Source organism: Syngnathus scovelli, chromosome 17, assembly GCF_024217435.2.
Source record: "Syngnathus scovelli strain Florida chromosome 17, RoL_Ssco_1.2, whole genome shotgun sequence".
NCBI classification, from domain to species: Eukaryota; Metazoa; Chordata; class Actinopteri; order Syngnathiformes; family Syngnathidae; genus Syngnathus; species Syngnathus scovelli.
The window spans coordinates 8,218,206-8,239,847 of record NC_090863.1 but is presented as its reverse complement, the minus strand read 5'-3'; the positions used below and the strand labels follow the sequence as shown (position 1 = coordinate 8,239,847).

Genomic DNA, 21,642 nt, shown 5'->3' with positions numbered 1-21,642 from the left:
GCAAAAGATGCAGTCATGGAAAACTTCATCTTAGTACTAATACTGATCAGCTATAATTATGCAAATGATGAATATTAAGGCATCTAACTTGACATTTTGTTCCATTTGACTACTTAACATGAAGTCCAAATGTATTTAATTTTACATTTACAATGGAATAAAGTGAGTGGATGCGTTTAACCGCCGCCACAAAGACACCGCAACAACTCCACACGTCTCATTACTGCTCCACACTTGTTAAGATGCACAAAAGACAGTGTGGCTATGACCAAGGGGGAAAAAAAAAAAAAAAAAAAAGAACTTGCGACTTGCTGTACAAAATGTTGTCAATTAGCGCTGCCCGGGCAACATGCTTTTGTGACGGGGATTAGTGTCAACTTTGTCATCTCCCACTTCCTGCAAATGTCACCAAAATACACTGTGACCGTCAAACATGAAAATATATTCGGCTTATTTTGCACAGCTTTGATTTCAGTTTAGATGCAGGGGAGTGCGCATGTGTTGGCAGCTCTCGGGATGCCGCCAACCGACTGTCTTTAAACATGAATAAATAATGCGCGAAGCCTCATCTAAAATGTGTGAGGAGGAGCTGAGGTCAAGCTCGCAGTCTTTTACCACTTTATGCAACAGTCAGTTGACAGCGCCCATGTGGTGAAACCTCTGCCCTTGATGTAAGATGCTGTTTAAGAGGATTTAACTTCACACTTACGTCTGCACATGCTCACCGGTCACAATATTAGGTACACTTAGACAAAAATGAAAATCCCCCCCCACCCCTAAATCAAAAGTAGTTGTACTATGTTCATTTTGTTTTCGCTTGTCAATTATTTTACTGGTTCTTTTATCACAAACAAGTTTTTTTTTTTTTTATCGGGTTTTTGATTGTCAGGCTGGCCGGTGTTACTTATTCATCCCGGCAGCGTAGATTGAACCTCAGGTGGTTCCTGTAGCGAGCTCGGTTTTTCGCCAGCTTTTCGAGGAGGCGAAATTCCTTGACTTCTTTGTAATAGTAAAAATTGTTTGTGATAAAAGAACCAGTTAAATAATTCAAAAGCACTCAGTTTTGGTTGGCTTAGTCTGGGACGTGTTTCAAAATTTATGATAATAATAATGATAATAATAATCATCATCATAATAATCATAATCATAATAAGACAGTATATTACCTAATAATTAACATACAAAATATTATATAAAAACATGATAATTATTAAAAAATACCATAAAATAATACAATAATCATAATAAGACAGTATTTTAGTTAATAATTAACATATAATATTATATAAAAAAACACGTTTATTCTCAAGAACATCTCTTTGTATGTATTCTCTATTGAAAGCAGAATTTTGGTGACGGCTCTTGTATTTGCGCTCGAGTGTGTAGTCAAGGAAACAAAAATTGTAACTCTCTTCATCCTGACTACTGCTAAGGTGACCTTGAGCAAGGCACCAAATCATTCCCGCCATCAGCTCTGGTTTGCATACCTGCGTGGTGTACGACGCAACATGTACGGCGGAATGTAAATTGAATTTTCCCATGAGGGCGCCTCGTCAGTACAATAAATTGACAATTAAAGGTGCAGCGACTGCCGTGGCTGCTCATAGTGTTACATTGAATTGAATTCCTTTATCATTATTGCACAGTGAAGACAAATGATAGATGGCGATACTCACTAAAATTAGAGCGAAGGCACTCTGAATTATAAATACGACAATGGTCCTGTTGGACTTTTTGAGATGCTTCCTCTCCGCTAGGCGTTAGATGCAAACATACGGTGATTTATGAAAAGATCACGACCACAATTACATATAGCACAAATCACGCTCCTCTATCATGCTTCTGTTCCAAATGAGGCTCCTGAATGAGGTATAAAAGTGTCAAACGCACACGGATTTATGCCGGGATTCCGTTTTACTCCCGCCCGGGGTCGTGTGAGCGGCTGGAGAAACGTGTGACGGCTTTTGTGGTTTGTGTGCATGTGTCTGAAGCACCCACATTGGTTTAGGATCCAATTATGACGATGATGATTTGCTCTTTACAATGGTTGTACAAGGATGACCTAATTTCCCATTGAGCGTGTGGGTGAAGGAACATTTTTTTTTTTCCCCTCTGCACATATCACTTCCTCTTTTTCTTCTCTTCCAACATCCTCTGCTGCCATGACTCTGCATACTAACACATTTGTGTTAGCATCGTTGATAGAGTGTCACCTATGTCACATATTTGAAGTATGTCCAGCATTTCCTCATGGAAACAATCAGTCTGGACCGAGGATGACCGCTATTATTTCTGGGAAAGATGGAGGTGAGCTCATCCCTCCTCTGTGGATCTCCAGCATGCTCACCCCTCACCCTGCTTGGCCTGACTGGGTCAGCTATTCAAAACTTGCACTAACTTGGTCTGCAGCTGACTTTCTCTTTTTTGCTTGCAATCTTCTGCACTACCAGTACAAAGAATTGTTTGACGTCTATTTTCGTCAATGGTAGTGAAAGAATGCTCTCAAACAAAAATGCTTTTACGTGCATTTCCGGCTAGAAGTTGGCGGTTCACTTTCTACTTGACAAGATATTCTTGACCTGTTTTTAGCTTTCATCTTGGTCTTGAAATGTAAAAAGACAGCGTGAATTCAGATGCCAATTGAAAGCAGGAAATGTATCCGTCGGTTTGTGGGATCAAACGTGAACCTACTCGATGAGACATCTTGATGTGCCGCCAGCGTGTATGCGCCACCGCCGGCGCGCGCTTTGCTCGACAAGGGGTCGGAGGTGATAATAGGGTCGTCTGCCTTTTCAGGAAGGACCCCCTTCCCCCCATTGCCCGCCACACTCTATATACACACAACCCCTTGGAGGCATTGAAAACCACTCACTCATGTGGTAATGTTTCCATTGTGGCTAGCTAAATGCTTTATGGGCAACAGCTTGGTGCTGGCATTTGGGCAGAGGCGTGAGTCCATATCGTGCTTTGCATGTTGACTGACTCATCAAGCGCTTGAAGTCCGGAGAGTTTGATTTCTCAGCATCAGGCAGAAGCGGCGTCGAGATTTCAAGGCCACACACATACACAAGACTTTCATTCATCATTTAACTCCACTTCATTCCATTTTTACTTTTCCAGTAGTACGTCTCGGGTAAGCAGGCAGTGCGATTCGTCATGTCAGAGAGTCTCCGAGCGCCCATACAACAAAAGGTGAAAGGGAGTGTGGGAAAGGGCTGGTGCACAAAGCCCGCCCTGCCCCCTGTCTGTCTGTCTGTCCTCCTGTCTTGGTTGCAGGGACGTTGACACTTGAAGCATCCCCCACCTTGCACAACACCAATCCAGGAAAAGTTGGGACAAATGAACAGCGATATAGAAAAACGAGAAATACTATGAGACCACAGAATCATTGGAGACCAGCGGAAGGTACTAAAAAGTGCTAGCAGTAAGGACACATTATTTTGGAACTCTTAATTTCAGACTGTCTTTAAGCTATATTGACAAAGATATTTCTTATTATTATTATTATTATTATTTTATTATTTTTTTTTTTTAATCGTGACATTTTTGTGACCGCGAAGTTCATGTTACCTAAAAAATGGACTGTACAGGTTAAGCACTAGATCTAAAAATGTATTATACAAAATCACCGTACACACAAGTCCCAACTGCCACTGTTAGAATGAAAATATTCGAGTTTATGACAACAAACTGATCAATCATCATGTCTCTGAAGCACCTCCAGTCCTGACAACCACTCAGAGTGAGCGATGGGAGACTCAAAAGATTAAAAACAGATATTTCCTGTGTGTCAGCCAGTTTAACCCACGAAAGAGAGCCTAAGAAATTGCCATCTCATTAAAAACGTAATTTGAAGGGATATCACTGTTGTTGTTCAGGACATGTTTCCATTTGCTGACAAACATTTTGTATGAACATACAGACGACAGATTGGTAGGCCTGGCAAAAACTGCTCTTGCCCGGAAGAAAAATATTTACGTGAAGTCTGAAAGGGAGGCGTGTCTTACGTGTGTCATCCTCAACCAGGAATGATTTATCAATCAATAAAAACTGACCTTCAAGGATCACTCCTCTTCCTGAGCTGACCTATTAGCAAAAAAGTCGAAACATGCAGAGTCAGCGCAAGGGATGAGTGAAAACAATTCAACTAATATTCAAACGTCCCAAGGCCGAGTCAATAGCCCCGTACTTTTGAGTACCGTATTTTCCGGACTATAAGGCGCACCTAAAAACTTAAAATTTTCTCAAAAGCCGACAGTGCGCCTTATAGTCTGGTGCGCCTTATATATGGACCAAATTCCTAAATTTAAACTGGCCCAAAGCATTGTGTCATGAAATCAATAATAAGTGGCTCGCTGAAGACTATGAATCCTGAATCAAAAAGACTATGGATCATTATTTTGTGATTATAAAGTAATTTGTTGCGTCTGAAGTTAAAGTAAAAAAGATAAAATGGAGAATGATTTGATTTGGATTAAAAATCTGACATGATGCATTAATGGTGCGCCTTATAGTCCGGTGTGCCTTATTTAAGGACAAAGTTTTAAAATGAGCCATTCATTGAAGGTGCGCCTTATAGTCCGGTGCGCCTTATAGTCCGGAAAATACGGTACTCGCAAATACATTCGAACAAGCACTTTTGAAAATATTTGCTAGTCAACAATTTTGGCAGTTCCACACTTCCGTACCTAAGAAATAAAAAAAGGCAAATAAATGTGAAAATTGCAAAATTGCACACACCCCCTCCCGACTTTGCTCCACACATACATTCAGACGTTGGTGTGATTTGTCACCATCCGTCGAGGCCCGGACACGTTCGCTCTAATGGACAAACACTCTTTGTGTGCTAAACAAATTAGCTCCATTACTAACAGACAGACAGCATGGCTGAGAGAGACAGATGGAGACAACTTAAAGGTCTAAGATACGGGAGCGAGCGGGAAATTGATTCACCTAACCCTAAACAAGTCGGCAAAATGATGCAAGGACGAGATTTAAACTTTTATTTCCCCCCACAAAATAAAAACCTGGCGTCTTATCCTCTCGTTTTGAGAGTGCACGAGCTAGACGAGACATCCAAACCCTCTTGAGAGAGGCTTAATGTGCATTATGGTTCATCCGTCACTCATTCATTACTCACTTGCTTACTTACACTTACACACACACACACACACACACATGAAGGCTGATCCACCCAAATACACACACTTAACACCACCAGACTGGATGCGAGCGAGACACATTTATCTCAATGCAACTGTGTGGAAGTGATGCTGAGTGCATCTGGGAATGTGTTATTGCGTGTGTGTATGTGTGTGTGTGTGTATGTAGCAGTGAATGTGATCTGCCAGGTTTCGGGTCAAAGCAATTCTCAGCCAAATGATTGGTTCATAATCGGATTGACAGGCTAACTCTCTCTCCTCGTCTTGTCCTCTCCTTTCTTCGCCAACATTTATCATTCTTGTTTTTCTCATGATGTATACATTACCGGCTTTTTTCTTCCCACCGCTCACCTCTTGTTTGTCTGAGATGCTCTTCTTCTCCATCCCATAATCATCAGTCCGACTAGGCTGTTGTCTGTTCTCATCTCACCCAGTTGGGTGAGAAGGAAAAAGAACTTAATTATATAATAGAATAAATATAATTATTCAGATCCAGTACTTTCCTGCCAAGTCGAATATAATCCATGGTGACGTGCTGGAATATAAACGGCATGATTGGTAACAGTGACAAAGATAGCATCATGATAATAATAATAATCATCATTTGAAACTTTGTTCATTTCACTCGTCTAACGGAAAAGTGCCTCACTCCAGGAATTTATGACGGCACTTCCATAAATCAGATCTTATTGATCCCTGTAGTGCAATTGGTTTGCTACTGCTGTTCAGCATGCACTTAGTGGAGGAACACAGAGTACAAATACAAAAATAAATATACTGCAGAAATAGATGAGTACCGAAAAAACATTTTTTTTTACGTTATATAGTGGTTTATCGGAGCAGAATTAAAAAATGTAAGCTCAGAAACTCAACATTAAATTTAAATTCACAAATGCTTGGATGATAAATGATCAGATAAGAATGTCAATTAATAAATAAAAAGATGGGATGAAAAGTACTCCCATTTATTGCCTATTCCTTGCACGTGCCCAAAGCTTGACATTTATGGTCTAGACGCCATGCAAGATGTCACCAATGAATTTAATCAGGATTGCTCATGCATTTTCTGATTTATAGACCATCCCTTGACAAGGCCCACCCACCCTTGGTGATTTTTTATGATCAGTAGCAGCCATATTTTTGGGGATGGATCAGAAAAACACTTTGTCATTTTGAGACTCTGCGGGTGGAAAAAAAAAAAGCAGAGCTCATTTGAAATCTTAGCAGCTGCTATAGATCCATACTTCCGTGTGACTCAGCAATCAATATGGCGCACGCCCATGCACATGTGTACACGTCCTGGGAGGAATCTTTCTTATCGGCAAACATCAGATCAAGCAGATACACTCGAGTGACTATCGGGGCCAGATGAACTCTTCGTGAATCGATGTTTTTCCTCTAAAGCCAAATTCATCTGGTCTCGCCCAACCAGCTGCCTGCCGTTGTTGCCATATTGATATTAAGATAGCTCCGAGGAGCAGACGATGTGCTCCCAAAACCGACTGAGCTTTAGTTTGACAAGAGAGGCCCCCCTTGGGCCGAGGTCCCCTGCCGGGCTCGGGAGACAAAGACGAGGGCCCGTGTTGCCAAACATGGGCCTCACTCATCACCCAGGGGTCAGAAACTCCGAATAATCGAGCCCAAACAGAAGGACACACACATACACACACTTGGGGATTAAGGCTTTGATATGACCCTGCTTAACCCAGCAGAGGAACAAATAGTGACGTGTCACCAGGGGGAAAGAGCTGTTGGAAGAACCGGAATGAAGAGGCCAGTTTAGAATCACGCTGGTAGGCCAATCATGGAGCCATGTGCTTGACCCACAAAGACCCGCTTGCTCGCCTGCTAAAAAGGCAGAAAGAAGATTTTGAAGGTTTAGAAATGGACTTTGTGATCAAAGGAGACAAATGATGGGATGGATGAAGAGACCTTGCTTCAGCAACTCATTATGAATGAGCGCCTCGCTCTAAAAAGGGGACACATGCTCTTTGATCCTCTTAATATCGGTTTTCACGAGGTAGCGCCAATGGAGATAAATGACCAATAACCACACGAAACAGATTTCTTGCCTGCTTGGAAAAGTCCTTTTTTACTAGTAGTACTAGTGAGGTTGTGCAAGGAGGAAGGAGTCGAAATTGTTCCTGGCAAGCTGACATTTTCACTTTAGCCATACAACTTACTTTTGGGCCATGAAACGCAGAATCATGTCAGATATCGCCTCAAGGCTCTGAGGGTTATATTTTTACCACTCTCAACTTGCGGGCTAAATTTAGACGGCTTTCTCACAGGCCCGGACTAGGTGGCGGTCCCGTCTCAGAGACCGCAGGGGAAGCTTACCATCTAGTGGCGAAAGATAAAAGTGCATTGACATATTCAAAAGAATCTTTTTAACCTCCACAGATTAGCAGATCATGAATTTATTTTGTAGCAGCTCCTCCATATTTTGCCGCTAACTTTAGCCACAAAGGCCTGCTGACAAAGCCATTAGAAAAAAGCTATCGAAAGATTAAAAAGGTACCCGCCACCTTTACTAATCGGTCCATTTTACCAATCTAAGTAGAAGGGAGGACAATTTGCCGTCTATAATGGCATTGGCAAGAAAGAGACAAGTTACTGAGGCGGTGAAAAGCCAGTGCCTCAGAAATGATCGGGCTGGATCAGCTGTGGCATTGCACGCCATCCAAGCGTGAAGAAACGCAGGCTGAGCGCCATTATAATTAAAGCATATATTGATTAGACTTTAGTGTCCTCTGGAGCGTGCGGCAGAGGCGCCGGGTGGGTCAGTCACTCTCGCAAGAAGCGCTTTGGAGCCACGAGAGCAATGTCTATGCTAATGGCTATGCTAATGGCTATGCTAATAGAAGCCTCGCTTTCCGTCAATTATTGACGCCTGCTTTAAATGGCGGCTTGAAGCACAATTGAAGCTTCATGTGCAAGGGTCAATAGCAGTAACCTTTAGAAAATGACTTTGCTAATTGAAATATTAATTAGAGGGAAAAATGACATTTCTCAAGAGGGATTTGTGTTCATCTGGTGGTATTGAGTAGGAATATATACATCCATAAAGGCCTTTGGTAAATGGCTTAGGATCAACCCGAGCTTAGAATAAAATGCGTGAGGTTTTATGGACCTCAAGTGAGTCTGAGGGGGCAGAACATCACGCTGGTAAAGGTCAGCGTATCGACCGCTGCCTACTCTTGATATCAAAATCATCTCTGCTCTTCTGAACACTGTCCAGAAGGACATCTGTCTTAAAACACTCCAACAGCGGCAACATCCTTTCTAAAAAAGTTTCCTGTCCAATTATTTCCCATGACTTCAGATGAACTTCCCCGAGTGTTTACAAAGATAGGGGAGAAAAAAGGAGGGGTGCGCTCTGATCGTAAGGGAAAGGAAGAAAATGACACATCTTTATCTTCCGGGATGAATCAAAAACATTCCTCGGAGCGGCAAGAAGGATAAAACGAAAGCTTGATACGTCTGCAGCGGAGTCCTCATTAAACAAAGAGAGCCAAATTTATCCATCAAACGTCTTGTAATTTTTGCAGCACACACGCAGACGGCACTCTTGGGTGCGTTTGGTTTGTCTCTGAGGAAGCCCAGGTTTCCTGTATGAAAATTGTATTTTTAAAAGCTATTAATATTGTGCATCCACCTCAAGCTTTAATGTATTCCGTTATCTGGTTCTGATGACTGGCTAAAAAGCAATAAAATGCCAATAAATGTCATACTAATTTAACATATTAATATGACTATTCCTCTGCTGCCCACCTTGGCCACTTGGGGGCAGTATAAGACAGACTGTTCATGGACTCTGTACAGTATAGACATCTCAGGTCCTCGCAGAGGATAAAGATTATATGACAGTATTGTTATGTTGAATGTCAGTTGCTGTTAGCAATAGCATTAAGGTAGCAGATTAGCGGCTAGACCGGATGTAAAAATTTCAGGAACTAGCTCACTAAGGTCATAGGACAAATCCTTCCGTCTTCTGTCTCTAATCGTATTATACACGTGTCCCAATACTTTTTTTCCACTTAGAACCCTTTTCAAAGATCTTCCTGAGCTCCTTGTTCGGTTTACTATGCGTCGGGAGGTGAGGATGCGCCCCCCCCCTCCCCTCATCCATACCTGACAATGCTCTTCTCATCCCTAAATGCGGTCGATAGCCAACGAGGATATGAGAGTCAGTATTGATTGCAATTTCCTGCCATGCAACATTCCAGTCTCTAGCTTTATCAAGAGACTAATTTCTATCAGCGACGCTGTCGTTCTGCTGGCAGTCCCGGTTGCTGCCAGGACGACGGCTAATGAATCAGAGAGGAATGAATAATCCAGCGAGGCAATGATAATGATGAGGTTGGGATATTGTAAATTGTCAGTATTCAACACAACAGCACATGAAGGTTGAGCAGGAGGTTTTTTATGGGGAAAAAAAAAAGGTGGTAGCAACAAATCAGGGTGGCCACTAGAAATTGCGGGAGATTAATACATTACGGTATTTTCCGCACTAAAAGGCGCACCAGATTATAAAGTGCACCTTCAATGAATGGCCCATTTTAAAACTTGCACCGGATTATAAAGCGCATAGAATAAATAACTCAACGTTGCTCTAACGTTAATGCAATCACAATATAGTAACACTCGAAATAGTGAAAACAATAACTCAACGTTGCTCAAACGTTAATATCACACAACACACAAAATAAACACATAAATCTTACTTTTATAAATTAGTCCTCATCCACGAATCCGTATTGGTCCATATATAAGGCGCACTGTCGGCTTTTGAGAAAATTGGAAGTTTTTAGGTGCGCCTTATAGTGCGGAAAGTACGGTATTCATGGTTTGTTGTAATTGTGTAGTATTCGCTACTATTTTCTTTATTTGTTATAAATTCATCATCTTCAATTCTCATCGTGTTGCTATTAATTAAATTTTAATTCATTTCGAGACCATGCTTGTATCTCCAAACACTCAGGTTGAAGCCAATGCTGTCACTTTCACATGATTCTTTGCGAGGTTACGTGTGTGGTCTGCTTAACCGAGTGGAAAAAAAAAACAGTAGATAGAAGGGTAAATTGACGACAGCTATGTGTGACATGTTCCCGAGGAAGTGCTACATGATGGTGTTAAAACCATTGTTTCATTGTGGGTAGAACTGTGGTCAGTGTTTTTTCGCACATCTATTCCACCAAGCCCCCCTTATTAGTAACCACATCCAACGACCTCTGCACTTCATGGAAGAGGTGGGAGGTCATTATTCTATAAGAGCAACTATCCCAAACGTGGTGAATCGAACACGCTCACAACTGCCCAGGCCGTCATTCAAATCAACATTACCTGGTCCAAGATGAGACTCAACCTTCTTCTCTGCTTGTCCCTGTGGATGACTTCAATCCTCGCAAGTGAGTGTTACAAAATGTTTGTAGTCATTGTTTAATCTGAGTATCTGGGTACATCCATGTAATGATTCACTTTGCATTTGTCTCGTATAGCACACGGGCTTCCCTCGAACTGCTGCGTTGGCTTGTCCAAGACCAAAGTGTCACTGGGAAAAATTAAGTCTTATGTTATTCAGTCTCTGGGCGCCTGCTCCATCAAGGCTGTAGTGTAAGTTTGACTAAATATTTTTTAATTGTTTTACTGTCCGTCTACATGTGTTGTTGCACCATTGTTGTTCAAATAACCATCTATCTATCTATCTATAAATATTTTTTGTAATTTTATTTATCTATTTATTATTATACTCTGTGTGGTCTGTGTGATCATTCTAAAATATTTCCATCAATTCCAGGTTTCACACTCACAGAAACAAAAGAATTTGCGCAGACCCCGACAGTTGTTGGACACAGAGAGCCATGTTAAAAGTGGATGGAGGAGTTTTGCAGCAGCAGGAAGCGAGTAACGGCAATTCCACGAGTGTCAGTGGGACAACTGGCCCATGCACCTCGTTGAGGAAGTCACAAAGGACGAAAAGAGGACAACAAAGGGTGTAGATATCTAGCTGGTATATCTATATCTAATTTATCTCTATATCAAATCTGTAGTGCTTACATTTTTCATGTCGAATGTAAAATTATTTTTGCATTTGTTACACATTGTCTAAGCTATTGAGTTTAAAGGAGTTTATACTATAATTATCAGTACACTATATTATACTGTCCAAAGTTGTACAGTTGTGTTTGACATGCAAGACTTGATTAAAAAAAAAAAAAGAAAATGTATTCTTAAACCGGCTTTGCTAATGTCAACTTTGTCCAATTGAATCCATGACAATAAAATGATCTAAAATTGTACGGTAGGTCATTTTAAAAGTTGTCTCAGTAAATATGCGGAAATATGAGTTGATTGTAACATTTATTTTGCAATACCTTTTATGTCGTGTATTGTTCACCACACTTTAAAACGACAAACGTATTTGAGTTCATTGCCACGTAAATGGGCTGATGGGTGGGCGGAGTCGGTGCGATTGACTCGTAGGTGCTTCAGTTTAAAAATAATCCACTCACCACTGAGAGAAAGCATGACTTTCCACACATTGCAAGCACACCAAAGTTCCCCCAAGCTTCCACCTGGGCAGCCAGAAGCTTGCCCTCACTCATTTCCATATCACGAAGGTGTTATCATTCGAATACCATCTGACTCAGTTGTTCTTTCACTCTGCTTGATGAGGGGAACATTCTTTGCATATCTAAATGTCTCAAAAAATGGCTGCATCTCAGATTTGACAGCTGGCAGCTCTCTTTTATTTATTTTCTTCCCAGAAATGCCTAACAAAATCCTTTCTTTAATTAAGGATCTATTGGCTTACTTCCAACTTTTTGACAGAACCAATCGCACTTTCCTAATTTGGATGCTACTACTTGGTTTCTGCTTGACTTGGCGAGGCAGTACTGGAGGGGTGACTAGTTTATTTTATTTTATTTTTTTTTTAACTAAGAGCTACTTCTTGCAAAGGGCTCTCAATTTGATACACACTTCTTGAAACAGCAATGTTTTGCTCTTCATATTTAGAGTCCTTGAAACACAATTAGCCTTATCATTGCAGTTTTTCTAAAAAAAAAAAAATGGTTCATGGAGGTTTTAAGATAGGAAAAAAATTACTGCAGTTCACGAGAAATTGTGTGCTTCCTTTGCGTGTCGTTCTTTTTGGCATGGCTGTTCTTCCCATCGAGGTATGCCTTGCTGGTTAGGGTCCACAGCTTGTAAGGGTCAGCGCAGATTCTTTTCTTTTGTACTGTGATGAAACTGAGGAATAGTTATGAAAGAAATGTAAGGATGAGAAAATTATTTTTTAAATATTTTTATAATTTATATATAATCCATTGTAATCTAAATAATATTTAAAAAATAAAAATACTGTGATAGTCCATCTCACAATATTCAATATTTTATTTACACAATTTTTCTGATTGAATAAATATACCATCAACACAGATGCAACGTTGAATAAATAACAAATATGACTTACACCACAACGTGCAAAGAACAAGCAGGCGGTCGTTGAACGTAGTACTTGGTCAGCAGACCTCGATGGACGTGCGTGTCAGAGATTTTGCGACAACAACTGGCCAATCCTCCTGAAAAAGAAAATAAATGAATAAATCAAAGAACACATCATCTCACATGTGAACCAATTTGACATGACGCTTACCGTCAGCTAAAACGCAGGGCAACATGACAGCAACCAAAAAAAATGGGACCAAGTTAAGAGCTGTCATCGCACGTGTCGGACGTAATCGGGTGTGAAGTGGATGTTTGCGCTGCGGGCCTTTTAAAGCCCGCTAACGTCCTCAAATACAGGAATTTGTGTCACTTGAAGTCAGGAACGATGCAACCACAGTTGTACATACACCTGGAAATAATTTTTTCCTCCCACAGAAAAAAAAAAGCCAACACAGCCCTTGGCCTTGTTTTTACTCAAGACTGCGGGTGTCAATGGCCTACTTTTCATATCACGTCAACACGCATTCTCTTTCAATTGCAATACACCCAAATTTGAAAGTAAAAGCCAATATGTCATCTTGATCTTTCACGGTCAATCTGATTGCTCTGCTTTGTGCATAACGAGAGAAACAGATGCACTTTTTAGCGACAGTATGTGAAGCTAATTTTACAGGTGAACTTTGAACAGGTGAACGATAGCTGGTCAAAAAAATGAACTCTTTGTATAGGTTATGCATTTAATAGAGAAGACAAAAAAAATAAAGGACATTACAAAGACTGGTTTGGAAGCGTTAGGCCTGCCGCACAATGAAGCGACCTAGCCAAATGCAACTGAAAACAGTTAGCAACTTGTAGCAACGATAGGTAGGTAGGTAGGTAGGTAGGTAGGTAGGTAGGTAGGTAGGTAGGTAGGTAGGTAGGTAGGTAGGTAGGTAGGTAGGTAGGTAGGTAGGTAGGTAGGTGGGTGGGTGGGTTGGGTAGGTAGGTAGGTAGGTAGGTAGGTAGGTAGGTAGGTAGGTAGGTAGGTAGGTAGGTGGGTAGGTGGGTAGGTGGGTAGGTAGGTAGGTGGGTAGGTAGGTAGGTAGGTTGGGTGGGTGGGTTGGGTAGGTAGGTAGGTAGGTAGGTAGGTAGGTAGGTAGGTAGGTAGGTAGGTAGGTAGGTAGGTAGGTAGGTAGGTAGGTAGGTAGGTAGGTAGGTAGGTAGGTAGGTAGGTAGGTAGGTAGGTAGGTAGGTAGGTGGGGTAGGTAGGTAGGTAGGTGGGTAGGTAGGTGGGTTGGGTAGGTAGGTGGGTTGGGTAGGTAGGTAGGTAGGTAGGTAGGTAGGTAGGTAGGTAGGTAGGTAGGTAGGTAGGTAGGTAGATGATAGATGATAGATGATAGATGATAGATGATAGATGATAGATGATAGATAATAGATAATAGATAGATAGATAGATAGATAGATAGACTAGGCCACGGGTATAGATAGATAGACTAGGCCACGGGTATAGATAGATAGACTAGGCCACGGGTATAGATAGATAGACTAGGCCACGGGTATAGATAGATAGACTAGGCCACGGGTATAGATAGATAGACTAGGCCACGGGTATAGATAGATAGACTAGGCCACGGGTATAGATAGATAGACTAGGCCACGGGTATAGATAGATAGATAGATAGATAGATAGATAGATAGATAGATAGATAGATAGATAGATAGATAGATAGATAGATAGATAGATAGATAGATAGATAGATAGATAGATAGATAGATAGATAGATAGATAGATAGATAGATAGATAGATAGATAGATAGATAGATAGATAGATAGATAGATAGATAGATAGATAGATAGATAGATAGATAGATAGATAGATAGATAGATAGATAGATAGATAGATAGATAGATAAACTTGGCCGTGGGTTTTCCTTCATAGAGAAAGTGATGTTCACGAAACAATTTGTGGTTGTGAACGGATATCCGAACCAAGTTCCCCCGAAAAGCCCCGTTTTTGTGGTCACTTGATCTTTACAACAAGACAAGAAGTGCAGAGAGTCACATGATTGTGTTGTCAGCCTTTTCCTGTGTAGAGAATGACTGAAACATGAGGTCCACTTCAATGCTTTAAAAAAAACAATCTATCCAGGAATTATCATCTGTTTAAATAAATATTCTAGTTATTTAAAGAAAAGGCTGCATCAGAAATTTTATTGTTATTTTAAAGTTCTTCTGACACTCTCATTATGAATCACTACTTTTGCAATCTCCTTTATCACTACTCTGGAATCCAGTGAGTCATTTTGAGAACCTTTCACCAGAGCTTCTATCGTCACTATTCTCTATCCCTCCAACAAATTCATGATCTCTCTCTGTCGGTCATGGCCCTCAAAAATAAATGAATCTTTTTTTTTATTTTTATTAATTCACACTGTAGAAATCACATGATACAATTCACAGAAGTGTGTCATTGATTTTTAGTGAATGCTTCCTTCCTCCTTGTGGGTTGGTTGCACTTCTTCTTTTCTCTTGCCATGAATTGTAATGTTTCATTCAGAAACTTCAGGACAGCAATATTGACACATATCATGATGACTTCAAAATCTTGGGAAACGCGATGGCGCCTTCCTCAGCTCGTCCAGTCTCCGTTGCTTCACTTACAGTATTTGCCATTTTGTCATAACCAGTTGCCTAAAAGAAAGAACACATGCCATGACGCTTTCAGTCACTAAGTTTCAAATTTAGCTCCTCCCCCTTTAACAGAGATCTGTTGATTGATGTTTTTACAAAATCCTTTAAGACGTCTGATATTATTGACTCCACAAATTGCCCCAATTCAGAAAATGAATGACTATTTGAGCCCAATTCAAATACATGTTGAGACAATGCTTTTTTGACTAATGGCCAAATAGTTGGCGGATGTTTGTGGTGGAAACCTCAGGATCTCCTTCCTTCCCCTTTCTTTTTGATCCAAAAGAAATACCGTGTGACACATTGACGAGTGATCACCATGTGCATGTATGGTTTTGCTGAACTCATCAAGATAATAACTTGAATTCCTATTTCACAATGAGATTGCTGTCGGGACAAGACGGGACATGATTCCGGCGAAATCATTTTATATGTAGGGTGAAAATTTCTCGACACTATGAATCTAAAACACCTCTGTAAAATTCATCTTGCCACTAATTACTACTTTCCTGTGAACCAGAACTTTGGTGTTGTCTTGTGGTATTTTAGGGGGTTTCAGAAAGGGCAGGAAAAAAAATACATATAGGTGTGGGTTCCACACTTCAAAAAAATTCAATGTGATGCTATCATCGACTGCTATTTGAACACAAACATGATGTGACACATTTTAACAAACAATATAATAGCACTCACAGGCATGTATTCTTTATCCTCTGCAAAAACTACTAGAATTACTGCATCCTACCGAGTGGAGAGTGGTTGTGAAACCTTTTCTCGTTTGTGTCAGTGTGACCGTTCTTGTTCTGCTCCTCGGGGGGCAACAGAAGGACCTGCGATGAATTTTCATTTCATTCTCTACATGCCATTTAATTACGATAATTACTATTGTTGTTTTCCTTAGTTTTTTTTTTTTTTTTGGGTGGGGGGCTGGAACGGATTAATAGCAATTCCATTCATTTCAGTTAGGAAAAAATATTTGGTCTAATATTTGGGTCAATTAGACTTATTAAATTTCAAGGCAGCACTGTGTGATACAGTGGTGCCGTGAAATTTCACTAGGTTTTGTGAAAATCTGTGTATTGATCCCCATTATAAATGTACTGGAAAGAAAAATCAACCAAAGTAATTTTTTGTTAACATTAGTATTAATCAGAGAATGAACGTGTATAGTACAAATTCCAATAAGAAATTACACATTAATACCTTAACAACAAAATAGTCAAACAAACACACCGAAATGTTACAGGTGAATAATTTTATCAAAATAAACCTCCAGTTAGCGTTTTCCACACACAAAAAGGTGTGTACTGTTACATTGAATTTATATAGACAAGCTTGATGAGCGGTCTGAATGGACATGTTGGATTTATGATGAAATCAAGGGAAAGAAATGCGTCATCTAACTTCATCCCCGCCCAACATACACACAACGTCGAAGACAAGATGATGCCTGCGGTCAGTTTACTTCCTCTTTTTCTCCTATAAAACCCTGAGGCCTGACCAGACTGGATAAGCTTTCTCCTCCTGCCAGATCAAACAGTCATCTTTCTGCAAGATCATTTGAACCATCTCAAGAAAAAAAATCATGCAAGTGTACATTGCAAAACTGGCGTTCTTGGCTCTTTTCGTGAGCTACCTGGCATTGGCTGCTGCAGGCCCCGGTAAGTCGTCTCATTCTGCTGATTCAGCATCTTTTCACATTCATGCTCGAGGTGAAATTGAATCTTTACATGTGAACAGGAATGAAGATGACCTCATGCTGCACTCAAAGCACCTTGGGGCAGATTTCTGCTCCTATCATCGGCTACAGGATCCAGAGGAAGAACCTCCCTTGTATCCGTGCTATCGTGTAAGATTCTTCAAGGCTTAAACGTGATTGATTGATTAAAACTAGATTTTAAGATTTGTTGAATCTGACACTCAGATTTGAAACCACTGATGGGGAAGTTTGCAGCCACTGGAAGCAAGAGTGGATCATGAAGAAGATCATGGAGCTCAAGTGAGTTTGCATTAGTTGGTGTTTAACGCATGTCTCATGTTGATCATAACACTGATGTGATATGTGTTTGTGTTTTTCAGTGAAGCACGGAAGGCCAAAGTAAACAGCACTGCTTCTGCTCACGGAGTGACAAACACAACTGCCTTCTATTAATTCCAATTATTTAAAATACTTCCTATTTAAATTTAATATTTATTGGCATCTGTTTTATTTATACATTTCTGCCATGGTAATTTTATTTACTTGTTCAGAACAATTCTTGAGATGTATGCTGTTTGATCTAAATACAAATGTTTTTTTGTTCCAATATATTTTGTTTTATTACGGTACCTCCACCAAAAGGGAATTCATTGTCCAATTGATTTAATTTATTTAAGGCACTGCAAAGTAAAAATATTTCTTGGAAAATCGACACAGTAAATTGTTTTAAATGAAAGAAATCACCAAGGCTATAAAATAAAAATAAGCAAAATAATGAAAAATCAAGCTGTTGTCTCAGCTCTCAAATGCTGAATACTTTATAGTTACTCACAATAATTGAGAAATGTTAAATATGCAACATTTTATTTGTATAAATTCCTACCAGTGTTCACATGTTTCCTTAAGATTCCTAGAAAGTCACAATTTCCCTATCACTGGTAGGCTAGTTTTAGAACAGGGTCAGGCACTCATTCGGTCCTTGGGGGCCACCTGGTGCCCACCGGAACCACATTGGTGACTTCTGAACCCCTGTCCCATGTTTATCGACTATAAATATTTTGCGGCTTGCTTAGATCATTTCTTACACCACAAGGGTCATCAAGTCAGGTTCCACGGTTCTCTATTGCCACCTAGTGGCCAGTCTAAGTTACTGCAGCAAGTGACTCGTGGATGAAGTCACCTTGCGTGACCGCAGCATCGTCAAGCCCCGTGGCTTCCAATCCAGAGCAGAAATAGCAAATAGCGTCTTCTTGACAGTCGCGTCATGTATTTGCATGAGCTAGCAGGCAGGACGACTCATTTTAAGGCTCCCTCCAGCTGATGTGGCATCTTTTTGTTTATTTTTTTTTTTTTTTTAACACTACAGGCGGGTGCCATTCTCTACAATAACAGTGGCACACTATAAAACTTGACTAGAAAGCACAAAGGTTCACGGTTTAATGTATTCTCCATTTATCGCATGAATGCGCTGCTTTAAAGTCATAATTATTCAACATTAAGGTTGACAGAATGACCGCCGAAGTGACTATTAGCATGAATACATTCCAACAGATTCATGACCTCCAACTGGCAATTTCCTTAATTGCACCACAAATGTTGCTAATCGGAACTTTGAAGTGTTGCTTTGAAAGGTTTATGTGGTACTCATGAGAAATCTCACTCTGTTTTTTTTTTTTCCTCTCTCCTTCCAGTTAAATATTTGGAGGCTAAAACAAAGCTGTTTTATTCTCCCTTTATTTATGATCAAACCTAAAGTCTACTCATTGATGGAATATTTAGATCACATGCATGCATAATTGCGCCAATGTAATTTGTTCCACGTAATATCGCCTTTGTCTTGTCATCCTTTCCCCGAGGGAGACACGACTAATAACCACTGTCATAATTTCATGCTGTGTCTTGAAGTGCAGGTATGGGTGCTTTACTTCATCAGCAATCTTGTTTTCATTTCTTTTATTCCTTCTGGATTTGATTTTTTTCCAAAACCACCCCACCCCCCCCTCCTCCTCTACTTGACCTATTTCATCTGCTGAAACGTGACGACTCCAAATGTAGAGCATGCACAGTTTCCTTAGGGCTCTTTGTGCAACCACGACATAAATACACAATTCTGTGAATAGGGTCAAAGCATTTTTAATTAATGAGACGTTTGCGTCTTGCATTGCTCTCCTTTCTTAGCATCAGCAATATTGGAGTGAACAGACAGGAAAGAGTCTGCATGCATTTCCATGTTCTCTCGTCCACTAGTTATCCCTTTATTTAATCCAATTATGTCATATTAATTGATTTTGCATTATTGAACAACAAAACGTCCAAATGGGATGGTGGTATTATTTTTGTCCACGTGAGGTAACTATCCTGATATCTTTTTTCTTATACTTTATCCTTTTGTCTCCCCGCCATGCTGCCAACTTATTTCTACAGTTAGTTTGGCTTCTTTTTGTAGTGAACTTCATTTTCGATGAGTGTATGAGAAATGGTGACTCATGTTGTTCTCATCGGACTTGATGGCCTACGCTGCCCTTGCACAGTCCCACACGTCAACATGTAGCACCTTCCTCCAGGTCCTGCGAGAATTTAAAATGACGTCAATGATGCATTTGCATTCTTTTGCCAACAGGGGGCGCTGTTTGTTTGAGCCAATCTACTTCCCTACACCTGGGAGGTTGGAAATGGCAAATTTTTTGAACATTATTGTAGATACATTTGAGATATATTTGAAACTTTTTGTGAAAATGTAAGAAAAATAATCTTTTAAATAACATCAAATTTAAAATAATTTCCAGCTAGTTATTCTTTAATTCACTCAAAATTTGGCCACAGTTTAAATGAATACATTAGTTTAGTTTTAGTTGTAATTTAGTTCTGAAGTTGAATTATTTATGGAAGGCTTATCTCAGAAGTCTTTTTCTCCGTTGGTGAGAAAGGATTTTTTTTTTTTTTTTTAAGTACGCGAGTGAGCAAGGGTGAGGATCAAGAGAAAGAAACACCATTGAGTTGTCCACCCACATAAAGCCCCCTCTGGTCACCTGCGTGGGTGTGGGCCAGGCGAGGGTGCACTACTCACACACGAGAAGTTGCACATAAAGAAAAAAAAAAAAAAAAAAACAGCCTTCTAACCCCACTTGTGAAATAAAGAAATAAGCAAGAAAATAAGTACAATCTAGTAAAAACACTTCACAACAGAGATGAGAAGCTCTGAAAATGCTTTTGGCATTAATTTCAACCTCACTATTTGTTGATGTTGTTTTTTTTTTTTTTTTTGAGCATGTTAGGAGTAATGCTAAATGACTTGATGTGGAATTGTTAGTGAGTCCAGAAGCTTGTGTCCTCTCCATCTCCTCCTACATCCCATCTGCGTGTCCACAGTGTGGGTGATTGCAAAAGCTGCGGGGGTGATGAGCAATTATTGTAGCGAAACGATAAGACAACTTGTGATGTAACACTCGGAGTTGCACTCCTACCGTCCGGGGCCAAGACGCAGAATGAAAAGAGAAGAATAATGGTATTTTATGGCATGTATTGTGTGACATCACAAGGTGCCCCCGAGGTGTTTGAGTCTGGCAGAGCCTATTGAGGATAGCTCGTGCCAGGAGAGGTGAGGGGAACAGGGGAGAGGAGAACTGAGAAGTATTTTTAGGGTGGTCTGTTATCTGAGGGGGCCGGGTCACATCGCTGAGGGGAGAAGGCGGTCCAGGCTCTCCGCCAAGACCGCAGATAAGGAGGAGAGGAACAATGCACACACAGGAAGCCAAGCGCAAACCTCACACTTTAACATCCTCTCACAGGTACAGGAAAGCAGCGCTGGCAAATTGTATTCTAAAATCAAAAATGAATAGAAAGAGGAGGACAACTCCATGTTTGTTTGCGTGTTCAGAAGGCCAGTTGTTTGCATTCTTTGTGCGGGATCTCCACGGGTGACTTCAGAGAGTCCTCCCCCTCCACTTGACCATTTATGTTGATTATTCACGTTTTGCTGGGTTGTTTCCGTCTGAAGATAGAAATGGCAGATGGAGGGAGAAGGGAGAGAATAGCTCATCACTGTCACTTCATGTTTATGGAACTGTGCACACACACACAAACACACACATATTGTGCAGTATATATATATATAGAGTGTATAGTAAAATAAATATGTTAATCTTGACGTCTTTTCTTGAAACTTGACTTTATTCTCCGTATAGTATGATGTTACTCTAAAAAAAAAAAACATTTTCTTATTGAAAATGTAAAACAATTTTCCCTAAAAACTATATGTAATTTAACAGCCCCCTCATATTTCCCTGACTGTCTACCATTTGACACAATGAAAGACTTGCCATGCACATTTACAGTGAATATAAAAAGTCTACACACCCCTGTTCAAATGCCAGGTTGTTGTGATATAAAAATAAAAGCTAGGTACTCAACTTGTAAAAGTGAAATGAAATAATTATATAGTAGGTCTCTATGTGTTAAAAAAAATACAAGTCACTTTAGTATTAATATTATTAAATATGTATTGTAAAGTTAAATACAACTGAAATGTCTTCTGCATTCCAAAGTGTACACACATTTAGCTCCCACAAAGATGGAGGCCCTTCGTGTTGAGCTGCAAGCTGAGAGAAAGCCCAAATCGCTCCAAGAATATCTTAGCGAGGCTTTGAGACAAGAAGATC

The 21,642-nt window shown here is 40.2% G+C and overlaps 1 protein-coding gene and 1 long non-coding RNA gene across 2 annotated transcripts; one reads left to right on the top strand and one right to left on the bottom strand.

The window, feature by feature from the left end:
• Positions 1-10,396: 10,396 nt before the first annotated feature.
• Positions 10,397-11,462, top strand: LOC125985282 (uncharacterized). Its single transcript, XR_007487255.2, has 3 exons — positions 10,397-10,573; positions 10,664-10,778; positions 10,963-11,462. It is a non-coding gene; the product is annotated as an uncharacterized lncRNA (long non-coding RNA).
• Positions 11,463-11,886: 424 nt separating this feature from the next.
• LOC125985277 (monocyte chemotactic protein 1B-like) lies at positions 11,887-13,005 on the bottom strand. Its single transcript, XM_049747959.2, has 3 exons — positions 12,823-13,005; positions 12,640-12,748; positions 11,887-12,416 (listed from the first exon to the last, which is right to left on the bottom strand). Exons 1-3 carry the CDS (start codon positions 12,887-12,889, stop codon positions 12,269-12,271), a joined length of 324 nt encoding a protein of 107 aa, XP_049603916.1. The 5' UTR covers positions 12,890-13,005; the 3' UTR covers positions 11,887-12,268.
• Between the last annotated feature and the right edge of the window lie 8,637 nt (positions 13,006-21,642).